We start from the raw sequence: 20694 nt of genomic DNA on the forward strand, positions 1-20694 counted from the left end.
GCTTTCACCACATTGCCAGGCTGGTCTCAAACTCTTGACCTCAAGTGATCCACCCACTTTGGCCTCCCAAAGTGCTGGGATTACTGTCAGGAGCCACCATACCTGGCCGTATTTTGAGCTCAAGGGAGAGTACTCTCTTTTACAGGTGAATGCAAATCTCCACCTTTCACAGTCTCCCCAGAGACAGACTAAAATGCAAGCTGGATGAAATGACCACCAAGCAAGGAGGGCGTGAAAACCCCCAATGTCAGGACACCAGATGGAGTACCCAGGAATGCCAGTCCACTGTTGTGCACTCCCCCACTCAATGTGCAAACAACAAGGGCTCCCAAGACGCTGGCAGGGACACAGAGTCATTGGCTGTTGGGACTGCTGACAAGAAGGACCAGCCAGCATCCTAGGTAGCAAAGCAGGCATGCCTTGTCACATTCTACCCATTCACATGTGCTGGTTATGATACACCCTGTGCACATTCGAATGGTCCTGGCTTTTCCCATGTTACTGTTCCCTGCCCACACCCACACATGGGAAATCCATGGGGGATGCTGCTAAACACACAGTGCCTGCCCTCAGCAGCCCATCCCAGGAAGACAAGATCTGCTGACCGAGTATGAAAACGTCACTTGCCGATTCCCACAGTGTGCAGGGTGAGGGCTCAGGTGCCCTTAGAATGGAGGAGGGAAGGCCCATCACAAAGGAACCAGGCTTGGAAGTTTACAGGGTGATGTGCTACTTAAAGATAAGGTTTGCTTGGATTAAAAACCACAGCCTTTTTATTTGAGACAGAGTCTCACTCTTTCACCCAGGCTGGGGTGCAGTGGTGTGATTGTGGTTCACTGCAACCTCCGCCTCCCATGGTCAAGCGATTCTCCAGCCTCAGATTCCCAAGTAACTGGGACTACGGGCACGTGCCAGCACACCTGGCTAGTTTTCATAATTTTAGTAGAGGCGGGGTTTTACCATGTTGGCCAGGCTGGTCTGGAACTCCTGGCCTCAGGTGATTGCCTGACTCAGCCTCCCAAAGTGCTGGGATTACAGGCGAGAGCCACTGTGCCTGGCCAGATCACAGACTTTGGTGACCACTAAAGATGTGTCACTCGTCATTTTTATGAAATCTCCAGCTCTGCCTTTACTCTCCCCGCCCTGCTAAAAGCGAGTGGGCTCTCAAAAAGCCTCCTGGGCGTTTCCTTACCGCAACCATGGCTTGGATCTTCACGCCGGCGTCCCTCACTGCTGTGTAGCGCTTGTTGAGGTTGGCGATTCTTCCATCCAAGTCTAACAGGGCCTCTTTCTTATTGTCCTTTCTTTCAAACAGCGGATTGGCCGAACAGTCCTGGGAGGAAAGCACAGGGGAAGAGTTCTTCTAGAGAAGCCGCTTCCGGCCGCACTCTTCCGCTGTGTGCTCTGTGGTGTAAGCTTCCTCATCCTGGCCTGATCTTGGACTGGAGCCTAGTTCCCCATGACCTGTGCCCACTAGGGGCCACTGAGGACCTGTGCCTGACTGTTGACCAGAGAGCCTTAAATAATTTAGCTCAAAACCAAAACTGGGGCCTAGGGGAACCACAGGGAGACCACTGAGATGTTTCACTCAACTGGGCCAGAACGGGGTCACTCTCGGGAAAAGAACATCTAATTCTCTCGTTGGGGCACGGAAGGACCTGAGGGTCGAGGGGTGTGTGGTCAGTGCTGGGTGGATCGGCCATAGCTGCAAATGGAGAGCCAGATGGGAGCAAGTCCCTTTTGTGGGGGCCGCTGACCTACCGACAGGGATGGGAAAGGGTGGAGAGTAGGGTCAGGACCCTGGCTCCCCTGTGAGTGGGAGTTCTGCCACAAGGGTGCTGGCCACCTGTGACGATGATCTGGATTTTCCTCTCTTATCCAGCGTTAGATTTTTCTTTCCTACACATTTCCATCAAAGTGATGCATCTATGGTAACAAAACGCTTAACGAGAAAAGTTTTTGATAAAAAAGCCACAACTTCTTTGGCCCATTTCTTCCTATCCTCCATCCCATCCCCCACTGGAAACACGGCTGCCTCTGTCACTCTGATAATTCATGGACTCTCTATTGATTCAGCCATTTCTAGACAGTCTCTGTGATTCTGGTGTGAATCCCACCCACCTCCCTCCTGTAGACAGTATTTGGTATTTATGTGACTGCTCTCAGTTTTCCTACTGATGCTTTTGTGTGAACATAGATGATATGATTAAACCTCTGTGTTTACCTTGTTAGACGGATTTCTTCTTAAGTTCTATTTTTCTTTTTTAATTAGCAGTTTTATTGCTTCATGGTCAGAAAAACGTGTTCTGTGTATGCCTTAGTCAGCTTGGGTAACTAACCAAAACACCATATACTAGGGGGCTTAAGCAACAGACATTTATTTCTCCCAGGCCTGGAGGCTGTTGACATTGGCAAATCTGCCATCCAAGCCTAACAGGATGGAATTTGTCTGAGATCAAGGTGCCAGAAGGTTTGGTTCCAGGTGAGGGCTCCCTTCCTGGCATGCAGATGGCGACGGCCGCCTTCTTGCTGTGCCCTCACATGTCAGAGGGGCAGAGTAAGCTCTCTCACATCTCTTCCTATAAGGACACAAATCTCCTTCATGAGGGCTCTACCCTCATGTTCTAATCACCTCCCAAGGCCACATCTCTGAATCCCATCACCCTGGGGTTTAGGGCTTCCACAGAGGAATGTTTGGGAGCCACAAACTCGCAGTCCATGGTAGGATAATCATGGCATGTTAGGTTTCCCATTACACTTGTGTTCTGCCCATTTCTCTGTTTTCCTAATAGCTTTTGTCTTTGCTTTTGTTTATATAGATACATTAACAATACTATTACTGGGAACATAACATTTTAGGACAATTGTAATTTTTATATAGATTTTACTTGATCGTGTATGTTTAGCTAAACATGTATTCTTGCCCTAAGTGGTTCTTGGCTGATTAGTATTTTGTCATATATGTGTATGCATGCAAACATGTATATACATGTGCGGATAAGATTGCCATCTGAAATTGCCTTTTTTTCCTTTGAAACAGGGTCTTGCTGTGTCACCCAGGCTGAAGTGCAGTGGCACAATCTCGGCTCACTGCAGCCTCAATCTCCCAGGCTCAAGTGATCCTCCCACCTCAGCCTCCAAAAACACCTGGGACCATAGGGGTGTGCCCAGCCCAAGTAACACAGGAAGGCCCTGGGCTCAAGCCATGCTCCTGCTTTGGCCTCACAAAGTGCTTGGATTACAGACACAAGCTGTTGTGCTCATCTGTGAAAATTACCGTCTTTCAAAGGTCAAAAATGGTCAATTATTGGAAGTTTCGTATGGTTTCACCTACTTGTCAATCATTTTGTCTTCAACCGTTCTATTTTATTTTAGCTATCTCTTGGAATTAGCATACAATTACATTTGTAAACAATGTAATCTGAAATATTTTGCTTTTAAATAATTTATATATACTGTAACTAATGTTTGCCTTTTGTCATCACATTTTATCCTTTCTGCTTTCTGTTTCCCTTTGTTGGGGTATTGTGCTTTAAAAACTACAGCTTATTTGCTTTTATATTCCTTAGTGATTTGGATAGGAGAAATCCTGTTTATAATTCCACTAGTTCTTGCCATTAAGTTTATTAAAGCTATCTTTTAAGTATTTCTCTAAGTTTGGATATAAAAAAAATTACGGCCTGGCATGGTGGCTCATGCCTGTAATTTCAGCACTTTGGCAGGCCAAGGCAGGTGGATCACCTTAGGCCAGGAATTCGAGACCAGCCTGACCAACATGCGAACCCTGTCTCTACTAAAAATACAAAAATTAGTCAGGCGTGGTGGCACATGCCTATAATCCCAGCTACGTGGTAGGTTAACGTAGGAGAATTGCTTGAACCCAAAAGGTGGAGGTTGCAGTGAGCCAAGATCGTGCCACTGCACTCCAGCCTTGGTGACAGAGGGAGACTCCATCTCAAAAAAGAAAAATAGCTTTTGATTTCCGTTATCTGTGTTTAGGAATTTAGGATATTGTTAACTCCCCTGCCCCACCTTTGTTCCTCCTCCTAACTTCCAATAATTGGTCATATTTATCACCATAGATATCGTTTCGACCACTTATATTACTCTATTCTACAGCTATTGCTTTTGACTTTGGAATGTAACCTTTTACAACCATATTTATCTCTTTATGTACTTATCTCTTTATATTTAATTGGTTCCAAGCTCACTGCTAGTCTATTTACATGTTAATTCCTTCCTTGGTACTCTAGAATGTGGTTGATCTCTTGGTGGTCTGGAATACAATAGGTTTCTCAGGAAGGGTATCCAAATGGTATTTTTCTGTGCATGTGTGAGGATGACTTCACTGCTGCCTTCATGGATAACTGTTAGGAGGCTTTCTTAAGACTGATCATTGTTTCATCATGTTCCAGGAAATCTGTAAAGTCAAAAGGCGACCTGCTTGGTAGAAACATGCAGAATATTGTTCTGTAGCCTTGGGATTTAAAATTTTGATCAGAATATGTCTACATGTGTTATCTGGCCTGGAAATCAGTTACCCACTTTGACCTCTACACTCAGGCCTTCTTTTAATTTTTGTCCCTCCAGCTTGAGAAAATTTTCTTCTATTACATCTTTGTTCATTATTTTTTCTTTCTTTTTTTTTTTAAATTGAGACAGTCTTGCTCTGTTACTGAGGCTGAAGTGCAGTGGTGTGATCTTGGCTCACTGCAACCTCCGCCTCCCAGGTTCACACAATTCTCCTGCCTCAACCTCCCTAGTATCTGGGATTATAGGTGCACATCACCACATGTGGCTAATGTTTGTATGTTTAGTAGAGATGGGTTTTTAAATAGATTTTTTTATAGGCTGGTCTCAAACTCCTGACCTCAAGTGATCTACCTGCCTCGACCCCCTAAAGTGCTGGGATTACAGCTGTGAGCCACTGTGCCCAGCCTGTTATTTCTCTAGTTTAGTAACAACTATAATTTTTATATTGCTCCTCTCCCCCATCTTACACATATATATTATTTCCCTTTGCATATTAGCAATTTCCTAAAACTGTCCATTTACTATATCTACTGTTATGTAGCACTAATTCTAGTCTAACTGGTGCTTTCATTTTAATTCTGCTTTTGCAATTTTGACTTTCTTAGCCATGTCCTTTCACTTCTCTGCTTTCCTCACATTCTGTTATTTCATAAATGTCAAGACCTTTTTAATTTAAGAAAAAAGGTCTCAGGTTTACTAAATAAATACCTTCAATACGTCTGTGTTTTTCTGAGATAGCAAATGACCCGTTCCTCTCAAACGCTGCACAGTCTTTGAACAGCCTCCTTTTGGTCCTCACCCCTTTGCTGCTCACCTGAGTGCTAAGGGCACAGCCTGACAATGCAGGAACTCCTAACAGGAATAATTTATTGCAGGTCTGACGAACGTGAGTTTGAACCACTTTCTTTTCCAATTGCTTGGTTTTCTCATTAAGCTGGGGAGCCAGATGCTGCTGGCTGTCACATCTGTTTTTGCTAGTTTTGAGACAGCGTGATGCATCTGAGGGTGTGTGCATGAGAGCCACTGTTCCCCCAGCTCTGCTTCTGCATCTAAGTATAGGGCATAGGCATGCTGGCCCCTCCACCCAGCCCCTTGGCTTTCAGCCTGCTCACTGTGCAGCTGCTGCAGCTTCAGAACGGACGTGATGAGGAAAGGGATAGGGATGGAGACACAGGAGGCCAGCTGATTCTGCCTGTGACCAGTTTAGTGATGATTCTCCCCGTAACGGGGTTAGCGGAGCCCGTATTGGGTGGGTGTTATGAACTGCATGTCTGTGTTCTCTCACCTCCCAAAATTCACGTATTCAAGCCCCAGGAGGAGGCAGGGCTCTTGGGAGGTGCTTGGGTTTAGACAAGATCATGAGAGCAAGGCCCCCACAAAGAGATTAGTATCCTTTAAGCAGAGAAAGAGGGAGGACCAGAGTGTCCTCCCTCTCAACTACATGAGGCACATGGAGAAGGCGGCCATCTGCACACCAGCAACAAACCCCTCACCAGGAACTGAGTCTGCAGTATTTTCTTGTAGCCACCTGAAATGACCAGGACAGTGGGCCCAGGTGTGTGCCTTCCCTCCTCAGAGGTCACCTTTGCTTTTCTGTTGCAGAGGTGAACTTCATCAAAATGTACCCCTGAACCCAACAACCTCAGAACCAGCCAACAGATCATTCCTTCCTTGGTGCCCAGAGACCCAGCTACTGACCTCCAGCATTTCAGCATAGCACCAGGAGAAAGCAAATACTTTGTGGTTCAGTCAAGAACTTCTGGTGCAAACAAGCTAGCCCAGGTAAAGGGAGGTTTACTTAAGGCCTCAGGTCTCATATGGAGAGAAAGTGCCACCCTGGGCCTCTGTGGTGGGCAGCGGGCAAACTGGGGCCTCAGCAGTGGCAGGAATCTCCACAGGATCTGCCTCCAGAGTGGTCCTGCTCCCATCTCCTGCTCGCTGCCCACTGACAAGAGCCTGCAGCCAACCCTCTGAGACCCTGCACCTGCTGCGGCCCCTACCAAAGATTCAGAAGCCCGTGGGGTTTGAAGGATCTGGTTTCTGGATTTAACAGCTCCGTAGAGGAGAGAGAGAACAGTCACAGAGGAGGCTGAGTGAGCACTGCCAGCGATGGAAAGGACAGAAACCCCTCGGCATGAAACAAAGTGGAGAGACGGAGAAGCCACACATGCAGAGACAGATGAGACACCTGGCTCCCAGACCAGAGATGCTGGGGAGACGGTCTGTGCTCCACAGCAGACGGGGAGGTGGAGGGGGAGGAGGGGGAGGAGGAGTGACACCATGCCCATGAACTGGCGAGCCAACGCTGTCACCAGGCTGGAAGAACATCATGATGCCCAGGGAACATTAACACAAGGAGGCACACGTCTGGACACCTTGGTGACATTTTCCGGACCCTAAAGATAACGAAAAACTCCACACACCACAGACAGAACAGGCTCACAAAGGAAGGACCCAGAGCGTCACCAGCCTCTCCAGCACTGGTGGACAGGAGGCAGGGCTGGCAGGGGCTGAACTGTGCCCCCCAAATCTATGTGTAGGGGCCCTGACCCCCACACCTCAGAATGCAATGGAATTTGGAGATGAGAGCTTTACAGAAGTGCTGAAATTACCATGAGTTTGCCAGGCGCAGAAGCTCACACCTGTAATCCTACCACTTTGGGAAGCCAAAGCAGGCAAATTGCCTGAGCTCAGGAGTTTGAGATCGCCCTGGGCAACATGATGGAACTCCATCTCTACTAAAAATAGAAAAAATTAGCTGAGCATAGTAGTGCACACCTCTAGTCCCAGCTACTGGGGAAGCTGAGACACAAGGATCACTTGAACCCAGGAGGCAGAGGTTGCAGTGAGCCAAGATGGCGCCACTGCATTCCAGCTGCAACAGAATGAGACTCTGTCTCCAACAAAAAGAAGGAAAGAAAGAGAGTTCCATAGTAGACGTTGCAAATTAACAAGAGGAGAAATTTCTTAAAACTTCCTTTGGGCGATATTGCTGCAAGTGTTTTTGCAAATTAGAGCATGACAGACAGACCAGATCACCGAGAAGGCCAGCAAAGGATTTCCCCCGGGGCTCTGGAAGGGGCTCGAATTACAACTGTCCCACTTCTGTACTCAGCAATGGACTTGTTCCCAGTAGGGGTGAGTCTTGGTGGATCTCTTTGCACCCCTTACTCCTGGCACTGGCCTGGCACAGAGAGGGCCTTGCAGAGCTCAGCAGAGTGGAGCAGAACTGAATCCCACAGAGCAACTGGGCTCTTTGTACCCTGGGACCACTCCAATATCCTACCAGTGGAGAGCAGGGCACAGCGGCTCCCAGTGCCCCCACCCCCACTCCACCACACATCACAGCACTTTCCATGGCCTCTCTTCACAGCCTGGCTTGCTCCAGGGCAGCCCCAGGCCCCTCAGAGCCCTGCTCTTTGCTCCGCCCCTTGCTTACCTGCATAGCCTGGGAAATTCCTTCTATATTTTGTTTCGCTTTTTGCATCCTGCTCTGCAGGTTGTGCAGAATTTCTCGCATCTCCTGAATGTATTGAAACACACCTACAATGGAAGCATAAAGGAATCTCACAAATGAACAATTCAGCAGGATAAACACTTTTCCTGGGTTGGCTTAACACGCATCGTTACAAAGCCCTGGGAAAATACTCCTATTCTGGAACATGATTCCCAGAAGAAATCGTTGAGCATTCTCTGAAATGAAATGGCAAGGAATCACAAATGTAGTAGTGTCCCTTTGGACATAGGGTTTGGACAATACATGGCCCCTTCACCCCACGTAGGAGCCCCAAACTCCTCATGTTAAAAGCTTCCACCTCTGGGAGCATGAGAGGTGGAGCCAGGGGTCTTCTGCCTTCTCCAGTGGTGGAATGAAGGGAAGAAGGAAACTCGTGGCTACACTTCCTTCTACTTTCCTGACACCTGCCCCGAGTTAGCTGAGATGTGCACTAGCTCTGCTCACCAGCTGTGCACACTCTGTGCGTGCTCCGTAAACCTGCAGCGGAAACCGGGCCTCCAGCAAGCCCAGTCTGGGAATTTTGGAACCCCCGGGCGTTGGAACCCCTTGGAACCCAGGGAGTCTTTGCCTGATTCCATTTGTAAATGACACAAATGGGCTTTTGTTGGCCTGGGCGAGCAGGTGGAAGTAACTCTCCTTTAGCCCCCTCATAAAGCAGATCCATGCAGCCAGGAGGCAGAAGTGGTCACTCCAGCAGTGTTTGGGGACAGATGCTGGGCAGGTCGGGCCCCCAAGTTTAACATGAGGCGGGAGGAATGTACCCCCCCGCCCACGTGCCGCACCTTCGCCATTCCAGAATAATGTCGTTTCAGCGCGCGATAATTTGACATCGATTGCTTCCAATTCTGACTTGATTAGTAGATACTCTACTGCCTTCCCTGTAGTCTTTATCTGCAAAACAGAGGTTACAGGTTTTGTTCTGAACCCAACCAGATGTTAAATTGTTCTCTGATAAGGACTTTTACTCCTCAGTACCAACTGGAGACCCCACTCAGGTCTCACGTTGAATTATGATCCTCAGGTTTGGAGGTGGGGCCTCATGGGAGGTGACTGGATGGCGGGGACGATGACCTCGCGAATCGTTCAGCACCACCCCGATGCCGTCCTTGGGATTGCAAATGAGTTCTCGTGCAATCTGGTTTTTCAACGTGGGTAGCGCCTCCCCCACCTCTCTCGATCCTGGCTCCTGCTTCCCCTTCCCCTTCTGCCACCCTCCAAGTTTCCTGAGGTCCCCTCAGAAACAGAAGCTACTATGCTCCTGCGCAGCCTGCAGAGCCATGAGCCAGTTAAAACTCTTTTCTTTATAAATTACCCAGTCTTATTTTTTTTTTCTTCAGATAAAGTCTTGCTCTGTTACCCAGGCTCAAGTGCAATGATGTGATCTCGGCTCACTGCACCCTCTGCCTCCCAGGTTCAAGCAATTCTCCTACCTCAGCCTCCCCAGTAACTGGGACTATAGGCACTCGCCACCACACCTGGCTAATTTTTGTACTTTTAGTAGACACGGGGTTTCACCATGTTGGCTAGGCTGGTCTTGAACTCCTGACCTCAAGTGATCCGCCCACCTCACCCTCCCAAAGTGCTGGGATTATAGGAGTCAGTTATTTCTTTACAGCAATATAATAACAGCCTAATACACCAACCAAGCCAATGATGATTAATGTTTTTTGTTTGGAAATCATATTTCAGGACACTCCAACTTTTAGAATGACTTCTATCACTGAGGATTTATGTACACGGTTACTGTTTTTATGTTACAGTATTCCTATCTCTTTCTAGCCTATACCATGGCTAATTAGGAATTAACTATGTACAGGTTGGTGCGAAAGTAATTGCCATCTTTACCATTACTTTTAATATATAAGTCCTTGGTATATAATCCCAAACTTTTTGTATTTGGTTTCTTTTTATGATTCTAAGCCACAGAAATACACACGGATCACTGAGCATTTCTGGGCTCGGACCCTTTCCCCTGGCCATGAATCTAAAGCTCAAAATCTTTTTTTCTATTTTATAAAATGTACAGATGGAGTCTTGCTATGTTGCCCAGGCAGGTCTCAAACTCCTGAGCTCAAGCCATCTTCCCACCTCAGTTTCCCAAAGTCCTCGGATTACAGGTGTGCATCAGCGGTGCCCAGCCTAAAGCCCGAAGTCTAGTTATGCAACAGAAAACCCAGGAGCTGCAGAGAAGCTATTCAAGTCATTAACGGATCAGTGTAACAGTAGTGTGGGTTCTCACTTTGGGTGGCCAAGGCTGGCGGATCACAGGAGTTCAACACCAACCTGGCCAACATGGTGAAATCTTGTCTCTTCTAAAAATACAAAAATTAGCCCTGTGTGGTGGTGTGCGCCTGTAATCCCACCTACTCGGGAGGCTGAGGCACAAGAATCGCTTGAACCCAGGAGGTAGAGGTTGCAGTGAACCAAGATCGCACCACTGCACTCCAGCCTGGCAACAGAGACTCTGTCCCCAAAATAAAATAAAATAAGATAAAAACAGTATAGGCTCTATAGAGTTTTAATGCAGTTTGCACAACTCTAAGAAATTAACGCTTGAAAACCTGAATTTACAGAACAGAACAAACAAGGGAGTTTTTATAAATGATTCCCTTAAATACAAAGCACCACTTGAGCCCAGGAATCTACTGTAGCAAGCAACGCCTGTTTTACAACTTCAGGACGCGGCTACGTGTAGTATGGAATCAGAAGCACGAACTACACGCTGACGATCTGTCTTTCACAATCATTCTTTACATACATTTTGGTACTTTTTTTTTTGAGACGGAGTCTCAATCTGCCACCCATGCTGGAGTGCAGTGGCATGACCTTAGCTCACTGCAATCTCTGCCTCCCAGGTTAAAACGATTTTTCTGTCTCAGCTTCCTGGGTAGCTGGGACTACAGGGGCCCACCACCATGCCCAGCTAAGTTTGTATTTTTAGTAGAGGTGGGGTTTCACCGTGTTGGTCAGGCTGGTCTCAAACTCCTGACCTCAAGCGATCCACCTGCCTCAGCCTCCCAAAGTGCTGGGATGACAGTGATGAACCACTGCGCCTGGCCCACTTTGATACGTTAAACAGCGCACCCACACCCATGCGTTCTAATGTTTTCTGACCGTTAACTTTTAGAATAGGTAGGGCAGAGAAATGGAGTGTAAGGGCAGTCACTGGCTGAAAACCAGACGGAAGACAAGGATGCATCGACAAGATTACAAAGCAAGGGGACGGGTAGCAGGATTCTGCCCACAGGGTTGGGTTGTTAATGACAAGGACAGTGGCCTCTTCCCAATCACGGAGCTTTGCTCTGAGACTACACCCTACGTGAGAGAATCTCAGAACACACCTCTTTAGCGTGTGACTGACTAAATCACGGTGTTCCTACCTCACCTGAAGTCCATGAAGGGAGCTCTTTAGATGGAATTTAAAACTGTACTTTAGGTTCTGGGGTACATGTGCAGATCATGCAGGATTGTTGCATAGGTACACACATGGCAAGGTGGTTTGATGCCTCCATCACCCCGTCACCTATATCTGACATTTCTCCCCACATTATCCCTTCCCAACCTCCCCACCCACAGCTGTCCCTCCCCTAGCTCCCCCGACCAACAGACCCCAGTGAGTGATGCTCCCCTTCCTGTGTTCATGCTCTTATTGTTCAACACCCGCCTATGAGTGCAAACATGCAGTATTTGCTTGTTGTGTCAGTTTGCTGAGAATGATGGTTTTCAGATTCATCCATGTCCCTACAGAGAATGTGAACTCATTAGCCAGCTGGAAAAAGGCATAGTGTTTCTAATGAATGGACCGTGGATAAAGATAGTAGGGCTGCCTGGTGATCAGAATCCAGGGAGCCCTGCTGGGGCTGCTGGGGAGCAGAGTGCTTCTGCCTGTGTGAATCCTGGGCTTCGGGTTTGCCCACAACTTACACAGATACTCAGGAGCGCAACGTACTGTCTCACTGTAACTAGCCCAGAAAAGCAGCTAAATATCATGACTCTAATTGCCAGAGTGAACACAGCTGATGCGGGTGAGATCCATTTAAACTAGCCTGCTGATTACTGCTCAACAGCCCATGTTAGAAAGCTCACGTGAGGGCTCCTCCTCCATCCCTTGGGGTCTGTCCCTTACCCGCACCTCTCAGGCCACCTACCCCATTCCTCTTGCAGCCTGCATTCCTGCTCACTTGTGTTTTTCTGCTCCTCCATGGCTCTGGTGTGGATGAGGCTGAGGCTGACTGTACAATTCACTCCTGTGCTCACCAGCATCTGACTGATGCATCCTCTCTGGGCCCCAATTCCAAATTCCCATGATTTGAAAGAGAGGGAATCTCGTTGGCCCCTGTTGGATTAGGTCTACAGGAGGAGAAATTATGGCTCCCAAAGATGTCCACACTCTGATCCCTGGAAGCTGTGACCATAACCTTACATGGCAAAGAGACTTCGCAGGGGTGATTGTCTCAGGATCTTGATGGGGGCTGAATATGTGGGTGCACAGGATTGGCCAGGGAGGCCAAAGGCAATCTCAAGAATTCTTGTAAGAGGGAGGCAAAGCCAGGCACCGTGGCTCACACCTGTAATGCCAGCACTTTGGGAGGCCATGGTGGGCGGATTGCCTGAGGTCAGGAGTTCGAGACCAGCCTGGCCAACATGGTAAAACCCCATCTGTACTAAAAATACAAAAATTAGCAGGGCATGGTCATGGACACTGGTAATCCCAGCTACTCGGGAGGCTGAGGCAGAAGAATCACTTGAACCCAGGAGGTGGAGGTGGTAGTGAGCCAAGATCACACCACCACACTCTAGCCTGGGTGACAGAGCAAGACTGTCTAAAAAAAAAAAGGTAGGCAAGAAGGTCAAAAGAGAAGGCATCAGTGTGATGACGGAAGCAGAAGCTGGAGTGGTGCGCTTCGAACACGAAATAATATGGCCACGAGGATTGATTCTGTCAACAGTACTGCGCCACAGGGTGCCCAGATTGAACATGGTTGCTGGGGTGCGCGTGAGGGTGTTTCTGGATGAGATAGCCTTGGAATTGGTGGCCTCAGGAAAGCAGACCAACATGGGTGGGTCTCGTCCAATCACTGAGGGTCTGAACAGAACAAAAGGTGGAGGAGACAAGAATTCATGGCTTTGTTTCCGCCTCGTGGCCTGAGCTGGGCCATCTCATCTTCTTCGGCCTTTGGGCTGCGATTTACACCATCAGTTCCCCTGGTTCTCAGGCTTTGGACTCAGGGTGAGTGATACCACCTACTCTCCCAAGTTTCCAACTTGCAGACGCCAGGCTGTAAGACTTCTTAACCTCCACAACTGCATGAGGCAATTCCTCACGATAAATCTCCAAATAGACATGTCTATATCTGTATCTGTCTATCCATCCATCTATAGCTATCTATCCATTCATCCGTCCATATACATCTACCTGCTTGCCTATCTACCTATCTACCTATCTATCCCTTCCTCCCTCCCTCCTTCCCTTCCTCCCTCCATCTATCTATCTCACTGGTTCTGTTTCTCTGGAGAACTGACTAATAAAATAGTCATGAGCCCAGGAAGGTGTACCCTCTTGACGCTGGAAAAGACCAGGAAACAGATATCCCCTTGACCCTCCAGGAGGAGGCACCCAGCTGATGCCTTGTCTCCAGCAGAATGAAACAGATTCAGGACTTCTGACCTCCAGAACTAGAGGGCAAGAAGTATGTGCTATTTGAAGCCACTCAGTTTGTGGTGATTCGTTACAGCAGCAACAGGAAATGAACAGTGTCCACGTTGGCCCTGCTCTGCTGCAGCTTGGAGTGGGGTCAAGGTTGTGTGGTACAAATGGTCACCTTTCCCAGGATCTATGAGAGGAGTCCATAAGAAAGGGTGTGTAGAAGGAAAACAGGCCCAGTGGCTGCTCACTGAGCCCCACGGCCACACTCTCCGGGCCCCGGGCCCCTTCTGATTGCACAGGGATGTCTTCAGCAGCGTTACTTGTAAAAGCCAAAACTGAAAACAACCCACGTGTCCATCAACAGAGGAACGGATAAATAGTGCTACACCCATACAACACATTGCTTCTCCACCGTAAAACTGACTCAGAGATTTAAAAAGAAGAACACCGCTGCATGCGGCAATGTGGATTAACTCGAAATAATTGGCCGAGTGGAAGCAAACAGACAAAAAAGAACACGGATGAGGTTATTCCCTCTGGTTCCTCACTCGGTTTCCAGGCTCTCGTGCCAGCAAGGAGACGCTCTGAACAAGCTCTGTGTTGCTAGATGGGACCACCCCCCACCTCCAAGAATTACGGGGAAGTTCTTCCACAATCAGCCTCTTGTGATTACTGTGTCAAGTCCCTAGATCAGATGGATGTCAGGAGTCAAGACAAAAGAAGTTCTTGAACCGGGGAGCGCCACCTTCCAGCCCCTCGCACACAGCTTCCTTGTGATAATGCTATTCTGGATTCCAGGAAATGCCCATCCTGTCCTCCTCACTTTAATGGAAATCATGGAAGCAATGTTGAATGACTTTAATATTATCCAAAATATATTCAGGAGGATAAAGGGATCTATAAAGAATCATGTAATTGGCCAGGCACAGCGGCTCACATCTGTAATCCCAGCACTTTGGGAGGCCAAGGCAGGCAGATCACCTGGGGTCAGGAGTTCAAGAGTAGCCTGGCCAATGTGGTAAAACCCTGTCTCTACCAAAAATAAAAAATTATTTGTATTATTATTTTTTTTTTTTAGGGAGGGAAGGAGGAAGGGAGGAAGAAAGGAAGGGAGGAAGGGGCGGGGGGGAGGGCGGGGGGGAGGGAGGGAGGGAGGGAGGGAGGGGAGGGAGGGAGGGAGGGAGGGAGGGAAGGGAAGGAAGGAATTCAAGCAATGAGAGAGACATTGCTGACCTGGATCTAGAGGTTTGCAAGTTGATTTCTTTTTTTGAGAGAAGGAAAGAAAAAAAAATGAGTAAAGGAGAGAAAGAAAGAGGAAGAGAGGGAGGGTGAACGGAAATATTGCTTTATTCTGAAAAAAAAAATGGGTATTAATAATGGCCAATCAATGTTTCATTTAAACCTATGAGTAAGTGTGATGTAATATTGACAAGAATGTATATTTTATGTATTTGAAGTGGAGAGCTCTATAAATATTTATTAAGTTTACTTGTTCCGGATCTGAGTTCGAGTCCTTGATATCCTTATTAATTTTCTGTCTCATTGAATCTAAGTCTCGTATCTGGGTATTAGGATCGTTAGCTCTTGTTGTTGCATTGATCCTTTTACCACTATATCTTTGTTGCTTTAAAATCTATTTTATCTGCTACGAGAATTGCAACTCCTGCTATTTATTTATTTATTTATTTATTTATGCTCTCCATTTGGTTGGTAAATCTTTCTCCATCCCTTTGTTTTGAGTCTTTGTGTATCCTTGCATGTGAAACAGGTCTGGATGTAACATGCCGTTGGGTTTTTGGCTGTGTCTTTTGATTGGGGGATTTAGTCGATTTAAATTTAGGGTTACTGCCATTTGATGTTGACTGGCTGTTTTATCCATTTGTTGGTGTAAATTCTTCTTTATGTTGGTGCTCTTTACTTTTTGGTATATTTTTAGTAAGGCTAATACTGGTTGTTTCTTTCTGTGTGTAATGCCTCTTTCAGAAGCTCTTGTAAAGCAGGCCTGGTGGTAATAAAATCTCTGAGTTTGCTTGTTCATAAAAGATTTTATTTTTTCTTCAGTTGTGAAGCTTAGTTTGGCTGGATATGAAATTTTGGGCTGAAGATTCTGTTCTTTGAGGATGTTGAATATTGGCCCCCACTCTCTTCTGGCCTGTAGAGTTTCTGCTGAGAGATCTGCTCTAAGTCTGATAGGCTTGCCTTTGTGGGTAACCTGACCTTTCTCTCTGGCTGCCCTTAGTATTTTCTCCTTCGTGTCAACCCTGATGAATCTAACAATTATGTGCCTTGGGATTGCTCTTCTTGAGGAATATCTTTGTGGTGTTCTCTGTATTACCTGGGGTTGAATATTGACCTGCTTTGCTAGTTCAGGAAAATTTTCCTGAATAATATCCTGAAGGGTATTTTCCAGCTTGGATTCATTCTCTCCGTCGCATTCAGGTACACCTATCAAACGTAAATTTGGTCTTTTCACATAGTCCCACATTTCTTGGAGACTTTGCTCATTCCTTTTTATCCTTTTATCTCTAATCTTGTCTTCTTGTTTTCTTTCATTAAGTTGGACTTTGACCTCTGTTATCCTTTCTTCTGCTTGAACAATTCGAGTGTTTAAACCTGTGCATACTTCTCGGAGTTCCTGTATTGTATTCTTCAGTTCCATTAATTCACTTATATTCCTCTCTAAGTTGTCTATTCTCAATAGGATTTCGTCAAACCTTTTTTCAAAGTTCCCAGTTTCTTTACGTTGGGCTACAACATGTTCTTTTAACTCACAGAAGTTTCTTATTATCCATTCCTTGAAGAGTGATTCTGTCATTGGGATGAGCTCTTTCTCCATCAAGCCTTGTTCCATTGTTGATGTGGAACTGTGATCATCTTTAGAGGGAGAGGCATTCTGATTTTGAGTATTCTCAGCCTTTTTACGCTGGTTTCTTCCCATCATTGTAAATTTATCCTCCTGTCGTCTTTGAAATTACCAACTTTCAGATTAGGTCTCTTGATTGGACGTCCAAGTTGTTCGTTCCCAGGGCCAGAGCAGCGGCGTTAAGACTGATGGTGCTTTTCTGCCCAGGATTCTCCTGTCTGGCTTCCTTCTTGTGTCCATAATGGGTGACTCTGCCTTCCCTGGGCTCCAAACCTCGGTCAGAAGGGGAACCAGTCTCGTTTACTCTGTTCCTAGAGCTGCCGCGCTGAGGTGCCGTCACAGCCGCTGTGCCGGTCTCAGGAGTCGTGCTGGGGACCCATGTGGGTCCTCCAAACCTCGGTCAGAAGGGGAGCTGGCCCTGTTTACTCTGCTCCGAGAGCTGCTGCACCGAGATGCCGGCGAAGCCGCTGCGCCAGCCACAAGAGTCACGCTGGCGGCCCGTGTGGTTCTTCCACTGGGGATCTTCTGCTCCGTGAGCGACCAGAATTTGTCTGAAAGTGTGGCGTCCTCAAGTTCTCTGCGCTTTGACTGAGAGCTGCAATCCTGAGCTGTTATTGATCGGCCATCTTGGATCATTCCCAAAAAATTATTTGTATTTTTACCATCACCAGCTGGGTGTGGTGGTGCTCGCCTGTAATCCCAGCTACTCAGGAGGCTGAGTCAGGAGAATTGCTTGAATTCAGGAGGCAGCGGTTACAGTGAGCTGAGATTGTGCCACTGTACTCCGGCCTGGGAGACAGAGTGAGACTGTCTTAAAAAAAAAAAATCATGTAACATAAGCCAAAGTCCAGGAGGAATAACATACCCATCACCAGCTGCTGTGGGTCATCACTATCTTTGCTGCTGTTTGCATGGATAATGAAGAGAGGCTTGAACCACGTGTGAATATTAAAAGACACTCATTTCGCTCTGCTCCACTTAGAGATCTTACACTAGCATAAGTTATAAACAAAAACTAAAACTTGGCCAAAAAAAAAAAAAAAACAAAGCACCAACTCACCTCATTATACCAGCCAACGACGAGTTCCAAGTTGCCCACAAACTTCCGGAAGGTTTCGTTCTCTGAGAACAGACTCTCCGCACTATCTGGAATCTCTTTTTGTTGCTGGAAATTCAAATACTTGACTTCTCTCAGAACTGCTACCAACTGAATGACGAATGAAGATCAAAGAACATGTGAGCAGGTCACATCAACGGTGCAGTGTTCAACAGACATGAGCGTCTGCTCCTGGGATGTTCTGACAGCCTGAGGGACCTCAAAGTGGGTGGGAGGCAGGGATGCGGGCAGGACCAGGACATTTTCACCCTGATGGCTGATACAGAGCTAAAAAGCACTAACAGCACCCTCATGGGTGGATGACATCATCCTAATTTTCTTATCTCTGTCCTCTCCTCCCCACTACCCGCAGATGGTTTGGAGTAAGACTTCAGGGCTTTTCTTGTGTTCTCCCTAGGATCTGACCTTCTCTCCTCTCTCTCCTCCCAGCCAGTTATGACTCAAGAGATCAACAACAGAGACATCCCTTCCAGCAGTACTACTGCCTGCAAAGCTATTCTCAAAGTTGAGACAACCTCCCAGCTGCGGAATCCACGGGTCAAGTCTTGGGCCTCATCTCATGGGATCCCCCAGCAGCGGACACCCTTTCCTCCTGGGTACACAGTGTCCTCCTGGCTTCCAGGACACTAGACATGCCTGGTCACCATTATTAGTCTCTTTCGATCATCTCAAGATGTCCATGATGGGGAGCCACAGAGCTTGGTCCTTCTCAATTGACTCTCAGTTGAATGAGGTGTGATGTCATCCAATGTCATGGCTGCCTTGACCAGCCAGCCCATCTGTCATCGCCACAGAATGAAATGGGATGTCACCCAGTGTCACGCCTACAAGTACCATCTATGTGTGGATGGCTCCTACATTTATGTCTCCAAGCCCAACCTCGTGACTTCCAGACTTCCACCTGTCTACTCAGCTCCTCTGTCTGGATGTCCAGGTGACATCTCACACCCAACAAGGCCAAAGCAGAGTAGCTCATCCTCCCCCGTGGCCTGCCCCACCTTCCACCTCCAGCTGCCCTCTTGGCTGATGGCAGTTCTCCCCTTCTAGTCACCTGATCCCAAAACCCTGGGGCTGACTCCCTTCTTCCAATCATGTTCCATTTCCAACCCACCAGGAGTCTCCATGGCACTATGATCAAGTCCAGTCATTCATCACCATCTTCACTGCTGCCACTCTGGTTCCAGTCCCCACCTCCTAGCTGTCATCTCTTGCCTGGATTGTGGCAAGAGGCTCTTAACTGATTTTCCTGCTCTTTCCCACAGCCCCAGCTCCCTTCGATCTACGTACCGCACAGCATGGAGAGGGATCCCTTACAAACAGAAACCTAATAGAGGCACGACTCTGCCTGAAACCCTGTGGTGGGTGCCATCTTGCTCAAACCAAACCCCAAGTCCCTCTGTGGTCCATGGGGCCCTTCCTTGTCACCTGTCACCTCCTCTCCTGTGACCTCCCCTCTGCCCACTCCCCTGCCCTACTGGCCTCCTTGCTGCTCCTGGCCTTGGCTTCAGCTGTGGACTCTGCTCCAAGGCTGTCTCCTCCCTCTCTGCTTGGTGGCATTCTGACCTCCCACAAGTCTCTGCTCACATCTAGGATTGTACCTGCCCCTTCCACCAGCTCTACTGATCTTCTTACCCCGCTCCACCCCTACCCCGCCCTTCCTTCAGCAGAACTCATTCCACCTTCTACTGTATTATACACTCAGCTCCCCATGAATGCTAACTGATCATCCTTCCCACCCCCTGCTAGGAGGTCAGTGCCAGGAGGGCAAGACAGACAGAGATCTCTGGCTCTCTGGCTCATGAATTTATCCCAAGCACAGACACACAGTAGGTACTCAGTATTCAGAGAATTAAAGAATGAATTTTAGTGAATGGGAAGATTTCCAAAGAACCACATCTCTGGTTTCCCTGCCCTCCCGGCTGCAGACTGGGCAGCTCTAGGGGCAGTGCTTGTAGGAATTCTGTTCCATCCTCTGTCTGAACTTTCTGGGTTTTATCCATGGAACCCACAGCCCACGGCCCACGAGCGTGGATTCTCCCCAGCGTGCCTGCCTTGACCAGCCAGTGCATTTGTCTAGATTCGGCAAACTTTTTTTTTTTCAATTTCAAAACGATGTTTCCTCAGGAACACTTTCATTGAAGACACTCATTGAAGCTCTTGTCAAAGATGCTCCTGCTTTGCCTCGTGTCTTAAAAACACCCTGGACATACTTAGAAAGTAAAGCTTTAGGGCTGGGCGTGGCGGCTCACACCTGTCATGCCAGCACTTTGAGAGGCCAAGGCGGGTGGATCACCTGAGATCAGGAGTTTGTGACCAGTCTGTCCAACATGGAGAAACCCGGTCTCTACTAAAAATACAAAAATTAGCTGGGCATAGTGGCAGGTGCCTGTAATTCTAGCAACTCAAGAGGCAGAGACAGGAGAATCGCTTGAACCCAGGAGGCAGAGGTTGCGGTGAGCCAGATAGCACCACGGCACTCCAACTTGGGCAACAGAGCAAGACTCCATCTCAAAAAAATAAAGAACGAAAGAAAAGGAAGTAAAGCTTTTGGCTAACCATGATATAAACATCGACCTCCATAACTCTGTGCTGAGGGGGCCTTAGCAGCCCCTCCCCCAGCTCCCAGGGGGAGCCTGTGACACGGTCCCCACTCCTGGCACCCACCGCTTTGCTGAAGTTGACATGGATGAGGTTGCTGGCAGCGTCCCGCAGAATCAGCGGCTGCCCCAGGTTGAAGTGGCAGTCCTGGTCCACGCCCACCACCCACTGCTGGTAGACCTTCTCACGGTGGCGCCTCAGCAGCTCCATCATCTCATCATACTTCTCATATATCAGCTTGGCCTCCACACCGGACATGACCCTGGAATTGAGCGGGAAGGTGGGGCCCCACTGGACATCGGGGGGCCTCTCCTACGCGTCTCATGGCTGCTGCCTGATCTGTGGTGCCGAAACGGCCGGCCATTCATTGACTCAAAGCTCACAGACTGAAAAACCAAACAAGCAGTGGCCAGAGCAAA

At 47.9% G+C, this 20694-nt stretch overlaps 1 protein-coding gene across 7 annotated transcripts in view; it reads right to left on the bottom strand.

Annotated features, from left to right (window-relative positions):
* DNAH17 (dynein axonemal heavy chain 17) overlaps positions 1-20694 on the bottom strand; it is a 161427-nt gene that overhangs the window by 120361 nt on the left and 20372 nt on the right. For 6 of the 7 annotated variants that reach the window (XR_013536049.1, XM_035301936.3, XM_035301933.3 and 3 more), the window contains 5 exons: positions 20342-20537; positions 17621-17767; positions 8833-8941; positions 7973-8076; positions 1193-1333 (listed from right to left, as the gene is read on the bottom strand). Coding sequence is in view for 6 of the 7 variants with exons in the window: in XM_035301936.3 (XP_035157827.3) it covers positions 1193-1333; positions 7973-8076; positions 8833-8941; positions 17621-17767; positions 20342-20537 (697 nt within the window). In the remaining variant the exon portion in view is untranslated. The remainder of the gene's footprint in view (positions 1-1192; positions 1334-7972; positions 8077-8832; positions 8942-17620; positions 17768-20341; positions 20538-20694) is intronic. The other variant, XM_078374786.1, reaches the window with a different exon arrangement.

This window comes from Callithrix jacchus, chromosome 5, assembly GCF_049354715.1.
Source record: "Callithrix jacchus isolate 240 chromosome 5, calJac240_pri, whole genome shotgun sequence".
In the NCBI taxonomy this organism is placed as follows: Eukaryota; Metazoa; Chordata; class Mammalia; order Primates; family Cebidae; genus Callithrix; species Callithrix jacchus.